This window comes from Lagopus muta, chromosome Z, assembly GCF_023343835.1.
Source record: "Lagopus muta isolate bLagMut1 chromosome Z, bLagMut1 primary, whole genome shotgun sequence".
Lineage (NCBI taxonomy): Eukaryota > Metazoa > Chordata > Aves > Galliformes > Phasianidae > Lagopus > Lagopus muta.
In genome coordinates this window covers 62,291,466-62,305,842 of record NC_064472.1, presented here as the reverse complement: position 1 = coordinate 62,305,842, position 14,377 = coordinate 62,291,466, and the positions used below count along the sequence as shown (strand labels likewise).

Here is a 14,377-nt window from a genome sequence, read left to right as displayed (position 1 = left end):
TCATCCGCTATTGAAATATTTGGGTTCAACCCAAGGATTAAAAAAGTTATAAAATACTGGAATAACTAAATGAGCATTAATATATAATGAACATTAATTGAAAGTCACTTTCTTCAGTGTTCTTGTATTTATTTATATCCCAGTTTTGCCTTTCCTATATCTCAGTATACATACACATTCCTAATTTTAAAAAACGACTGTCCTTCATTCTGTTGAAATTCACTTACCTACAGATGCACATTAAACTTTTAAAAACACAAAGATTTTTTTTTTGCTCTGAAAATTCTTGACATCTTTAAAACCATTTTCTTATAATTTTGTAAAAAATTTAATCCCAACAAGTAATTCTGACTGGTTCAGGAATATGGCTTCCACTGCCCATAAGATTTCAGCTTCGTATCTCTTGGAAATAGAGACCCCCATACTAGAGTTTTTAGGTTTTTTGCCTTTGAATGAAAAAAAGGATTACTGATGCTATTAAGTGTTGCTCCAGTGCCCTGCTGAGTTTCTGCACGCGGCTGTTCAACAGAGCAAGGCACGCTCCGTTGCTGATGAAAAACAAGTGAATCAACATCTGTATCAGCCACATCTGTATGGGTGTATCTGCATGAGTGGCCTGGAGTGTATGTTGGGTGCCTTGGCCTGACTCTGAGTTCTGTTTCTTATTTTTTTGTTTTGGGGGAAATTTTTTTTTTCTCCTTCTCAAGTGTGTTTCAAGTCAGAGTATGTAGGACAGATTTGGTGCCTGTCAAGCTTAATTGTATCTATTTGTAATCTCATTATGTGTATCCTGCTAAGCAATGCCCACTCCATGAATTCAGCACTGAAACGAAAGAGCAGTTGTGCCTACTTAACTTTGAGTTGCCTGAGAGACGTGTAAGAATCTATTAAATATATATATATATATAAAGAGAAAATTTCCCCATGAAAATGCTGTTCTTCTGGTAGTGAAGTTCATTGCACATTTCTATGAAAGAAGCTGCTTCTGGCCTGTTTCAGTTGAAAGATGCTGAACTAGTTACGCAATGTATATTATGGGAGTTTATTAGGAAGGCTGTCCTCAAAACTGAATTTTCTTCCAAAAAACACACAAATTTTTAAAAAGAAATGATGTGATGCATAAGGTAAGCAACAGTTCGTTTTATCTTGTAGGCTGGAAAAATGTGTAGAAGCTAAAGAAGAACTGGAGGCAGATCTTTATAATCGGTTTGTTTTGGTGCTGAATGAAAAGAAGACGAAGATAAGAAACTTGCAGAAATTGTTGAATGAAGCTAAAGAATCTGCACTGGATACCCAATGCACAAGGTATCTCCTGATTTCCCTGAGACACTTGGTGTCACATCTGGCACATGTTTTGGTTCTGTTTCTTTAGTCATAGCATTGGATGATAGTTCTTTCTGGCAAAGTTCTTGGTTATCCAAACAGTGCCGTTACTCATGAGAGCATAGGATTCTTTGGAGAGTTATTGCAAATAGCAACATATTGTTTTGGGCTCTATAGCACATAAATAAATATTAATTGAATCTCTCCTCTACAATAATCTATTAGGGTGCAGTTGATTTTTCCAAACATTGTGCCATTCCTAGAGGTGGTATTTTTGTGTGCTTTCTTCTCCAATTCTTTGATCCTTCTTCTTCTTTGGGAAACAAAAACATCTAAATTTCCATGTTTTTATGTGCTTTTAATTTTAAAAGTAGACTAAGAATTTTTCTTATGCTACAACATGCTTCTGTTTACCATTTTTATGTAGCCTTGTTTTATATCTGCTTTTCTAATCTGTCCTTCAACCTGATTAATCTAGGTGTATTAAGCATAACTCTGGGGACTCCATGTTGACTTGTATCAACTTGCATTGTCTCTAACACAGTTCAGAAAAGATCATTTGTCAGAGATAGTAGAGGGAATATGAACTTTTTTTCTGTTCCCTTTCTTCCTAGGGATAGTATAGCTACAACACAGTTGGCAACAGAGAAAGAAGATGACTATGATGGCAGCACTGAGGAAGAAAATGAAAATTTAATTCAGTCCTCATTACCATCAGGTAAGGCAGAATGTACTGTCTTTGGGGAATATAATGGGGAGAACAATCACTTCATAAAAATAAGCCCTAATGAAGACAAAATACTACCTGACAAGCTACTCAATGACAAGCCAACCTGTAAGCCTTAAAAATATCTCTCTTTGAGAAGAGAATAATACTGGCATATTCAAATTAAAGAGAGGTAGTTTAAATGCATATTGCATGAGTGAAAGTGCTGTCTTTTCTTCCAAAATGACAAATTGCATGCTTTGCAGAACTAATTGCAGTCTAATGGTACCTGAACTATCAACAGTTTAATTTTAAATTCCAGGAATCTTGATGCATATCCGGTAACTGCTAAAATGTAAAATCAAGTTTCAGCAATGTTTAAAAAGCGGAAAGAGAAGAGGTTTAACTGCAATTAATTAATTAATTAATTAAATAAAAGCTGTGCACTCATTTTGCATCATAAAATGGAATAAAAATGTATTTATAGCAGAATTAATTTTAACTTGCATATGAACCTTTGTCCTTGTGACGGTGCTCACAAAATTCAGTTTGACTGAGTTTTCTCATACTGGTAAAGTATGTGGGCAACAATAGCCCGCTCTACAGTATAAGGTATTTATATGTGAATCATAAGAAATTTTCTGCAAAGTAGTAAGAATCTGCAAGATGAATGCTATCAGAGTTCTAAAACTTCAATAGCACTTGCCATATAGTTATGATAAACTTCTGCTCAGATCTAATAGGCTCTTCGACTGGTGCTTTCTATTTCTACTATAGATGAAGGTAATCAAGAACAATAAACAACTGTTTAGCATGCAATTGGGAAGTAGAAATGTCCAAGGCCCTGACAGAAGTGGTATTAGAATTTGTAAGTCGTAAGTTTGTTTGTTGAGGACTTTCTAATCTAATATAAAGCAGACAGAGCTTCAGACAAATGCAGAAAATAAGCAGAGATTCTACAGCTATGAAAATAAATGGTTTTGTATTGGCATGTGATCTTTAGTTCAGAAAACATTTATTTTAAGTAATTTTTGGTAAGCTCAGATAACATTGAGAGTAATACTTCTTGCTTAGTGAAAACACAGGGGAAGTAAAAAAATACTGATTCTTTTGAAAGGTTCCATAGGAGTTAACTAGCTCGAGGAGCTGTTTGGGACAGACAAATGCTTTCAAAGAACAGAAACGAAACTCTACCGCTCAAGCTATAATGAGGGTCTGAACTGATCAGTATTGCTGGAAAAAAAAGCAAGTGCATTTTTATTTTCACTAAAGTTTCAACTTAAAATTGAGGGTTAAATTAAAAAAAAAAAAGTTTTCACTTTCCTCCTCAGTGCTGCCATCATGGTCATCTTTCTCTGTTGCCATCCATATTGTAGCTATACTATCCCTAGGAAGAAAGAAAACAGAGAAAAAACTCATGTTTCCCTGTACTATCTGAGAAAAATTATATTTATTTCTGCCCTGTCTTAGAGAGATGCAAGCTGACACAAGTCAACATGGAGTCCCCATGGTTATGCCTAATACACCTAGAATGATCAGGTAGACGGGCAGATTAAAATATCAGATATTTAAAAACTTGTAAAAAAAAAAGTGCTTTCTGTTGCCTTTGAGAGATATAGTTCTTTGATAGTGACTAAAGAGTTCTTTCAATTGCAAGAACTATTTCTTAGTTTCTAGTACATTTTTTCTGGAATGTTTGGAGCACTTAAGGGATTCCTGGTGATTTGGAAAAGAAGCTGCCAATATTGACCGAAAGAAAAAGTAAATTAAATGATATATTCAATTATGGGTGTATGACTCAGATGTTGGTCTGAGGCGAATGTCAGAGCACGTCTTAATGAAGAAAAATATCAAGAAAAAGAATAAAAATGGTTAATTCCCATCCTTGTGCAGGTGCAGAAACTGGTGAATGCAATCTAGATACTTGTGTGTTCTGTAATGAGATTTCCAACAGGGTGAAGAAGATAAAAAGAGAAAATAATGGATTTTGACTTCTGTAAGATATCATTCTGTGCCACATTTTGTTCAAGAAACTGGAATGTGGAAATTAACCTAGTAGATGGTATATAGATTCTCAAACAAGGTAATATGTCTATCTGATAATACAAATGGAAAATTATCATTCTTATTTATACATTATGAAGTTGAAGATAATTTATATAAACCAATTTGCATTTGTGAAGCACTGGCTGTAATCCTACTGCATGTACTCTTAACACAGTGTAATGCAAAGATTTCCAATGCTTTGATAGCTACTACTCTTTGCTTGAGAGGACTAGCAATTTCTCAAGCTTTGCTTGGTCCTGTCCCTTTTACTACATAAAGATGGGTACCCCTGAGTATTGTCTCTTTGCCTTCCCCTTGCAGACTCATAGAGCAAGTCCAAGAGCTTGTTGGACAACTTTTGCATCCTGCTTCATATCACACCCATTATGGGACTGCAGCAGTGCCGTGCCTGACCTTGCAGCTTAAAACTTGGCCACATTTCATATTGTCTCTGCCTGACCTGCTATAAGTTTGTGTCTTCCCAGTTCTACCTGCTGGTAGGGGCTACTTTGGGGAATAAAGAATGAGCAATGAGTGATTTAAAAAAGTGGAATACAAGTGAACTGTGTGATTTTTGAATAAAAATATGACTTTGCCCCTTGACACAGGAATGCATCAAATTTGAGCATCCAGACCTGAAAGAAGGGGACAGTAACATAGTGATGACATTGAAGGGACTGGCAAATGATTTACATGAAATACTGAGACAAATTTTTGACAGCCATTGTAGTCATGTTCTAAAAGAAACTGCAAGTGAGACATTATGATAGAAGATTAATTCTAGTGTAATTAGTTCTCGTGTAATTGATGATAGATCTAGAGGGAATGGCTTCAAGCTGCACCAGGGGAGATTCAGGCTGGACATCAGGAAATACTACTTCTCTGAAAGAGTGATCGGGCAGTGGAATGGGCTGCCCAGGGAGGTGGTGGAGTCACCGATGCTGGAGGTGTTCAGGGAATGTTTGGACGTTGTCTTAAGGGCTATGGTTTAGTGAGAACTATTGGTGATAGGTGGGTGGTTGGACTGGATGATCTTGTATGTCTTTTCCAACCTTGATGACTCTGTGATGGATGGTCTTTCCATCCAGCTGTTATTAATTAACTTGACTAACTGCAACTTGACACCTCTGAAAATACTCAAGACCTGTCTAGGCGCTTTCTTGTAACCTACTTTAGCAGGCAGATTGGACTTGATCTCCAGAGATCCCTTCCAGTCCCTATGATTTTGTGATTCTGTGATACAATGAACAGTCGAATTGCAGAAGAAAGCCTCCTTTTCTCATCTACATAAAGACATTTACTCATGCTTGAACTTTCATCCAGGCTGTCAGATAAGTTTTCAACTTCTGCGCAGCAGCTGGTTGCATTTATCTGCTTAGCTTTGCAGAAACGTTGTGTAAGGACATTTTTCCTACAATAATGATTAATCTGTAACTAAAAGTTTTCTTAAAAATTTAGAGGTTTGGCACTTGTAGTAACATTAGAAGGTATGATTTATGGTTTGCTTTTCGATGGCAGTCTACTTCATGACTTAGATCCAAAATCAACTGAAATATGCTAATTATTGTCTCAAGTCCACATACTGATGCTATTAATGATGAACAAATTTAAATTGGATTGCAAGTTATTAGTAAATAGAACACTCAGGAAAACATAAGATATTTATAAGAAGTACAAGGTTTATAAGTAATGCTACGTATTTTTCTGTACAACTTTGCTCTCCGGTCTGTGTGCATGAGGTACATTTCTTTGGTGCATTGGTTAGTATTGTGATTACAAGACTGAAAAACACAATCAGCTCATATGTTCACAGCATTTTAGTGAATTCTTAAGCAGCAGCTAGAAATGGTGTGCCAGGGCCTTATAAATGGCTATGAACTTCTGTTGGAGAGAGTTTCCCCTCTAGAAGGACAGGAAGGAAATCCTCCTGCTATTGGAGAGTTCTTCAGAAATAGGGACGTTTGGATGTTTCCTGGGGCTGGGTAGAGGTTGTTTTCATTTTGTTTTTTAAAGTTTGGTAAGATAAGAACTGGGCCATAGAAAACTGAGATACGGTTGTTGCTTTAACTATTGATAGTTCATCAAAGTTCCACTAACTTCATAGGTTCCTCTCATTTGGTACTTCTGATGTGCTCTTTAGCACCATCTCTTTTCTTTAGCTCCTCCTTCACATGCTGCTTCCAGGCTTATACCTTCCAGGGTTGCTCCTTAATCAAAGGTCTGATATTTTGTTTAGCTTGATAAGTGTCTGGTGTTTTAAGGTTCATCATTCTTGTTTGGGTCCTATGACGGCAGAAAGAATTATATACACAGAGATGAGAAGCATCTGGAGCAGGCTTGAAAAGATTACAGAAAGATATTGATTGGGGTAAGACTTTGAAAGATCTTCAGTTCTTTTCATATTCCTTTGTTAACACGATCTGTTTAAAACTAAAAATTAAAAAAAAAAAAATTAAAAAAAAAAAAATCTGAAAATTGCCAGTCTTTTTGACCCCTGTATTTCTGTTAGCCCACAAGACTGATGTGGTGACTCAGTTAGCATGAAGCCACACACCGAGGCAGGAAGCTTCTGTTGCTGAGTGACGCAGAAACACTTACTGTAATTAAGGACAGCCCAGAGAACATACCAGCTGTGGTCTCAGTTCATCACATCGATTTCTTTTTCAATTATAATTTTTACTCTTATTTGGTCTAGCTCTGAGTATTTTCTCCTAGAAGGCTTAAAAAGACAGTAAGACTATCAGACTAAGAAAACAACATTTGAAGTCATGACTAGCAATCATGTCTATGTTAGATGAATGAAGTCCTTTTGTTAACTGTGAAAAATATTTCAGTGCTCCGTATGGCAGGAAGATTTTAAAACAGAAACAAGTATTGAGTACCCTCTCTCCTTACTTCCAAGGAAACTGAAACGTAGACAAGGGCTAAAAGTTTTCCTTTTTGCAGGGTTTGGAAGATTACCTGAGAAAGGATGGTTATTCCTTTATCTAGGAATGTGATGGAATTGTGGTGTAGATATTATATACTATACTCTATATAGATGTGAATGACAGTGTATCAGGAGAAGATAAGCAATAGAAAAAAAAATTTGTAATTGATTGCTCTTATTTTCAGTTATAATGCTATTAACTGTGGCTGTCTAAAAGAGGCTACTGGGCACCAATCTGTAGTCAGCTTGCTTTCTCTCTCTGCTTAATTTTCTCTTGCCCATGAAATCCTTAGTGATACTTCATATTAAAATTGATGGAAGTGATTGCTCTTTAGGATTCAGAAGGACCTCACGGTCCTTGCATGGAATTTTTATGTTATGTGCTTGCTGCCATCCACATGAAAATGTTCTATATCATGTGAATTCTAGAACTCACAATACTCAGACATTTCTGAATGTTTCCTTATGGGGACCAAATTAGTTCTAATAAGCTCTCAGTAATGCCTAAAATAAATAAGAGTGAGCACCTTGCCATTTTTCACTTTTTAATATGCACATATTCTCTTCTTCTTCATTTACGGTCTTGCTTAAGGATTAAATGTTGTGCCTTCAAGAGGCTATGGCCATTTAAGTTTAATTAGTTCTCTTGTGTAGTCCAAGCCACCAATAGCTTGATGCTTCTGGTTAATAAGCTTTGATCAAAGTTATTTTAAAAAATGCCTATTATAGCAGCACCCAACTGTGCTGTGTGGTTGAAGTTCCATCTGTCAAAGCTTCCTCTTCAAAGCCTATTTTAAGTAGTTTTAGAACTTGGACATTTTAATTGACTCTGGGCTTAAATTATTATTTTAATTTCTTTTTTTTTTTGTCAAGCTATAATTGGAAATGGCTAGTCTGAAAGAATAATCTCATTTCCCTTTCCCTTAAAGCTGTTTATCTGAAACATTGCTACAGATCCACTTTTTTTCCATAACCTGATGTTTTTATGCATGTAAGATGTCTATGCTTGCCCAGCGGCTTCCCATCCATGTTATACCAGATATCCTGGTCAAAATACTGTCAAAGGAAAAATGGCAGTGTTCTGTGTCTCTTTAAAAAATCTGTTACAAATATTATACTGAGAGGCATTATTAAGGTTTTACTTTAAAATATCATTCTGAAAATTATCAAAAGTGTACAGCTGTACTTCTTAGTATACATGTGTCAGTACATGAAGTAACGTAGCTAAATGTGGTTGCCTTTCAATGAATCAATATATTCAGGGGAGGGTACAGAATCACAATGATATAATATTAATAGATTTATGCCTTGACAGGACTACTGTGGATTACTTTTTCATTACTGATCAAACGAGTCACCACACTGTAGGTTAGAAGCAATGGCATTATCTAGTATCAAGAATAAAAACGTTTGTTTTTTTTTTTTGACTTGTGCATTGGCAACACACTACTTAATGTTAAGTATAAAGGAACTCTGCTTCTTTGGTGGGCTGTATTTTTTTAATGTGTAATTAAGGTTCTGTTCGAATCATTGCCACTTTAAGTGTCAGATTCAAGTTTAATTGTAAGGTGAATTTTAGAATCATTACAGATTTAAAGTCCACGTATAGTGCACTTCTATGCGTATTGCTGTATTTTGTCTCCCCACATAATAACAAAGATGGTTTACATAGTGCAATATTATAAATTTGGAGCTGGGTGGAATTACTGTACGTTTTTACTTTGGGTTTTATATATCCCTGCACACATTAACAAATAACTTGAAGTTCCAATGATTTAAAAAATACCTCAATTAATGAAGCTGTATTTTTATTAGTTTTAAGTTCTTCCATGAATAAATAGGCTTTACACCAAAGGAAGTAAGCCAGCTTTATTTTTGTACCCAGCTTGCTAGAGTTCTAATGTTCCTTCTGGTTATCTTGAAACTGTGTTTTACTTAGCTGTGACTTGAGAGCCTAAACTACTAAACTGCATTAGAAGAAAAAAAAAAAGAGTCAGTGATATAAATGCTCATTGTATCTTTGTGAGTACTGATGAGTTCCTATGGGACAGGTAAAGGCAAGGTCGAGCCTCCTTCTGTTCTTGCTTGTATTTCACAACGATCTGACATGTACCAAACAGGCTGCAATTAGAGAACAGCTTGACATAAATTCTGTGACTGGATGTACATTTTCACTGGACATGCACATTCTGATACTGATTTCCTTTGCAAAATCCTGTAACTTGACCATCTGCCAGGCAGCATTATTTCAATATGACCCTTTTTTTGTTTTCTATCCTTCGTGAACTACAGAAGACCTATTTCAACTCACATTGGAAGAGAATGTAATTCATCAGTTGTGAAACCAGAGCATTAGTGGTGCTAGAATAGTGCTACTAATACCCCTTCACTGTTTTATCTTCCTTCAGTAAATAGTTAAAAAGCAACTGTTTATCAAGTAAATAGGAAACTTTTGCTAGTGATCAGCAACCTTCATGTGTTATTCCCCATTCTAATAATTTTGTTTGTTCTTGTGCTCTTAGAGTACTGACTCTTTATGCATTTGCTTAGTATCCAGCATAATGGTCTTCTGGGGATCTGTTGTATTTAAAAATTAGTGATAATTATTATTCTTTTACCAAAATATACTTCAGTACATGTACTACAGAAGATAGAAACAGTAGAATGCAACATACAGTAACAACATTTTATTTTTACATATGCTGCACCTGATTCATTGTGCACTCATACCATGGACCTGGTTTAAAAAATTCTTAGAGTTGCAGGTCATAAATTGGTTTACATGGAGGTACAGGCAGAGGTTCATTTTCCCTCTTGAGTGTCATTCTGGAAAAGTAAAACAAATAGAGACTTTTTATTTTATTTCTGATGTTTTTTATTGTGATACGGTCTGTCTTTAGCATACATTCTTATAGTGCCTAATTTAATATTTTTCATTTTATTTTCAGTTCACATCATTTATTTATGGTAGTTTTCTTGCATGTTTACAATGACAGGTATTTGCTTTTATGGCTGAATGGTTTTAAAATGTAGATAATTCAGAGAGGAAGGCAAGACATCAAATGTTTTTTCATATTATGTAGAAATCAAATAAAACAATTCACATGATAATAACACAATACATTTGTGTTCTTTTCTCACTTGGAAATATGGACATACTTTAGAAGGATTTGTCTTGGTTTTAGCAGTATCAACTCGTGGAGAAATGTTCTTTCATCAAAGAGAAGCATTGGTTCTTGAGAAAAATAGCTCCTGCAGGAGTACTGATAGTGAGTTTCTATAACGCTGAATGTTTGGATAAAAGCTCTTATCTTTACCTATTGAATAGTTTGCCTATCAGTGGCAACAAACAAAGCCCGGATGCTGCTGACTCTTGCAGACCTGGGAATTCTGCGTTCACCAAGGAGCACATTCAAGCTAAGTTTCCTGGCTTAACTTGAAACTTCTGGCTATGTGCATAACTTGAAACATCTCTTCCCATTTTAATATGTATAGATGATATACATTGTGCTTCACATGTGTTTCGTCATGACTGGTGGTAACACAAGCAATCAAAATTTTCCACTGCTTTTTACTTACGTTAATTTTAGGTACAATAACAAGCTTCCAGTTCTGAAGTTAAAATGTTTCTGTTCCCTAGAAAAATACCAGAAAGGCATTTACTCAGGCTACCTGTCTAACATTCTCTTAAATTACTTCCTATCTGTATTACAATGTCTTATTTGACACTGCAAGCAGTGTATCTTGATTAACAGCTGGGATACTGAAGATTGTACTATAACATATGGCAATTTCCTTGATTTATTTCTGGTACAGGTGAAATTATGCATCTTTACTTCATTTTACTTGATTTAACTTGACTTTTTCTCAACCTGACTTTATGCTCTGGTTCTGGTACGTATTTGCTAGACTGAAGAGTTAGCTTCTCCAATTGGTTATGCTTCTTGTACCCAATATTTGTATCCTGATATCCCATAAGTACTTGACTAGAAACTTAATTCAGACCTACAGAAACATGCAAAACATTCCTACTATGTAAAATAAGAATAGAAAATGACTTTTTTTTCCTTTTTGTCCTTTAAAAAGACTTTGATTAGGAAGGAGAAAATCCTTTTGCTCTGTAGGCTAAAGCTTGCAAATGTAATACATAGATTGCTGTGTGGGAGTTTTATTTTTTCCTTCTTTCCTCCTTCTTTTCTCCTTTATCTTTATTGTTTTACTGGGCATTGTTACTGTTTATGTACATCTCAAGTGACAGATTCAGTCACAAATCATTTCCTTTTTATCCTTTAGGTTTTATTTTAAAAGTAGCACATATTTCAGTTTAAAAACTGTTGAGAGTGAAATGATATAGGGACGAAAATTGTTTTAGGACAAGGTGCTTTAGTTGATAAAAGCTCTATTTGCAAATCCACAGAAAAAGTTTTATACAATGTTAGATTTCTTGGATGGCAGTTTTGTCGGGCATTACACTGGAAAACTGAGAAACTCCTTTTCATTGTAATGATGAAAGGCTCTCTTTCAGGACAGCTTTCTTCAGTATGCATAACCCTACATGCATTGCCATACAAGTTTCATGTAAAATATTGTACATTTGTAAAATCTTAGTGGGAAATGAAAAAATGGCTTTAAAATAATTCAGAGACAGTAGATAAATGAAGTCTAATTATTACTGCGTCGTTTTTATAGTTATTAATATTTGTATAGTCTGCTTGTTTTCAAAGTTTAACCCAAGCTTGTTGATTTATACTCCTTTTTGCCAACAGGCAAAATTAACTCATAAAGAAGATATTATTTAAAAAGCTTGTCTTAGAGAAGATCAAATATTATGTTACATACTCTGAGAGACAGCTTTATTCAAGTGTGACCTGATGGAGGAAAGAGATGTTTTCAAATCTAAAGCTGCCAGCAGCATCTTAGTAGTTTTGACTTACTGTATAAATTAATGGGAATGATGCCTAATTGAGAATATGATAAACTGATAAACTCTGTCTTCTATTTTTGTATTAATTTGATGGAGAACAGAGAGAGAGAATGTACATTCTCACGTTTAGAAATCCCTCCCTTTACTCACATATTTATGTTTTATTTATTTAATTCTCATAAGACATAAATAATGTGACAGATCCTCACACCTTCTATGAATAGCCAACAGTTAATTCACAGGAGTCAGAGCTTCACATACAAGAAGAAAGGTGTAAAAAGAGCCCTCTAATATTTTACAGTATGTATTTTAATACATGATTGTTTTTACTCTAAATAGATTAAATCCCTGATGCCTAATTATTCATATAAAATGATGATTAAGTTCGTTCAATCTGGATATAACTCTTCTGTCTTAGAAACTGAAGACCTAACTTTTCTTAATAAAGGATAGATTTAAATAAACACAATATTAGAGAAATGATCTTCTGAAACTTTTTATCCCCAGTTCACATCTCTTAACTAGTGACAAGGCTTAACTAATGTGAGATAGCAGTTAGTGGGTGTGATCATGACTGCCTAAGACTAATTATCATACTGAAATCACTGGGTCTTCTTTTGTATTCCTCACTCATTTAAATTTTTCCCAATAAGCTATCTCCAGAGGCAAGATGCTAACCTTTTCTTCCTTTGTACTTCATAAAATTATCTTATAGATCATCTATCTTAAGACCTTCTTAAAACAATTCATTTATAACTTATATTCATTACCAAGTGTGAAAAAGAAACACACTACTACTCTCTTCATCCAAAGAATGTTGGGTTGGTTAGTGAGCTGCTCAATACTTCTGTAGCCATTCTTCTATGAATTTATGGACATATTTGGATAGCTAAATATAAATTAAAACAGGTACCTATTTTTAAATGTGTGTTTGTGGGGTCTTTTTTCTTTTAAGGAATATTAATTATAACTAGCATTATGGAGTGTATGGAGAGTATAATCAATATTTTAAGCTGCTGGCTATTTCTTCTCCTCTTAACCACATATCTGTAAGGAATCTACTTATTTCAAGAAGGAAGGTAGTCCGGAGCTATGGGAGTGTGCTTCTACACACAACTCTGTTCCAGTAATGGAGACTTTTGATCTGCCATGTTTGTTTGTTTCACTAAACTATTGATTCTGCTTGTACATGTTATTCTCTAGACTTCCATGCACTGATTCTGTATGTTACAGCTATCTCCAAGTCAGTAAGGGAAAAGCATGGCTTGTTTGGGCTCTATGAGCTACTGTCTCAGTCAGAAAAAAATGACTCTTTTAATCTATGGCCATGAGTCAAATTCACATTACTTAGGTTCCTAAGAGAGAAGGGTCAGGTCATGAATATCTGATTGCCAACAATTTCCTTAAGACCCTTCCTGGGAAATGTGTGGCAGGTGATTTGAAAGCCATTGGAGTATGAGCTTCAAGTTGCACCATGTAAAGCAGAGTTGTTAATCTAATTTGTAACCTCCTGTAGTCCTTGCATAAGAGTGGTATGGAATTCTAGCACTCTCAGTTGATGAAACAAAATTAAAATAGCATTAAGCATTTTCATGTTACGTGAATGCACCTTATTTGATGAAGATTTTAGAATAATTTAAAACAAAATATATGAAAATTTGCATTCAAAGTGAAGCATTTTCTGTCCTTGAAGGCAGTTTACTTCATTACATCTCAGCAAATATTAATTTCTGTAGTTACACAGAAAACCTGGTCTTTCTTAGAAACAGTATTGATAACTAAATGCGTCTCTAGTAGCTCATCACTCCTGCTTGAAGTCAAAACACATATTTTTTGCGGTCATTTCATTTAAACAAGTCTTCATGAATTTTGATAGAAATGAGGGGTTTTTTGCTATTATATTCTTTCTTTAAGATGTGAAGAAACAACGTAGATTATAGAGCCACTTAGTCACTTCCCACAGCTGAGGAGACATGGAAGGAGTATGTGTCATAGCAAAAATTTGGGACAGCTCTCTGAGAAGTGAGTTGCTGGCTTCTTGTATCCTAAATCAATGTATGCCAAAAGAATTGTAAATGAAGCAGATAGCCAATATGATTTCATATATTGAAGTATATTCGAATAAATTTTATGCTAGGGAATCTAATTGCAGGAGTATGTGCGCTAAGAAGAAGAGCTTAAAGGGGTGAACCTTCCTGAATAGCTTACTGAATTCCTGATTCTCAACATCAGTTACCTTTTATGAGTCATTGGATATACTTTTTTGTGTAGAATGTTTGTCTTGGTCTTCCATGATTTTGGATTTTTAGATGTCTTTTTTTAGAAAGCTCTGCAGATTTTTTTCTAGGTATTTTTGGAAAAAAAAGAAATGTTGACATATAAAACAAAATCGGTGTTACCAATAGGATACTTGGTGCTGGATGCAGGATATGTTTGCCCATTTATTTTA

At 34.9% G+C, this 14,377-nt stretch overlaps 1 protein-coding gene across 2 annotated transcripts in view; it reads left to right on the top strand.

The window, feature by feature from the left end:
- Positions 1-14,377, top strand: part of XRCC4 (X-ray repair cross complementing 4) — a 175,231-nt gene that overhangs the window by 81,412 nt on the left and 79,442 nt on the right. For both annotated transcript variants that reach the window (XM_048932255.1, XM_048932254.1), the window contains exons 5-6: positions 1,153-1,305; positions 1,938-2,041. In XM_048932255.1, coding sequence (XP_048788212.1) covers positions 1,153-1,305; positions 1,938-2,041 — 257 coding nt within the window. The remainder of the gene's footprint in view (positions 1-1,152; positions 1,306-1,937; positions 2,042-14,377) is intronic.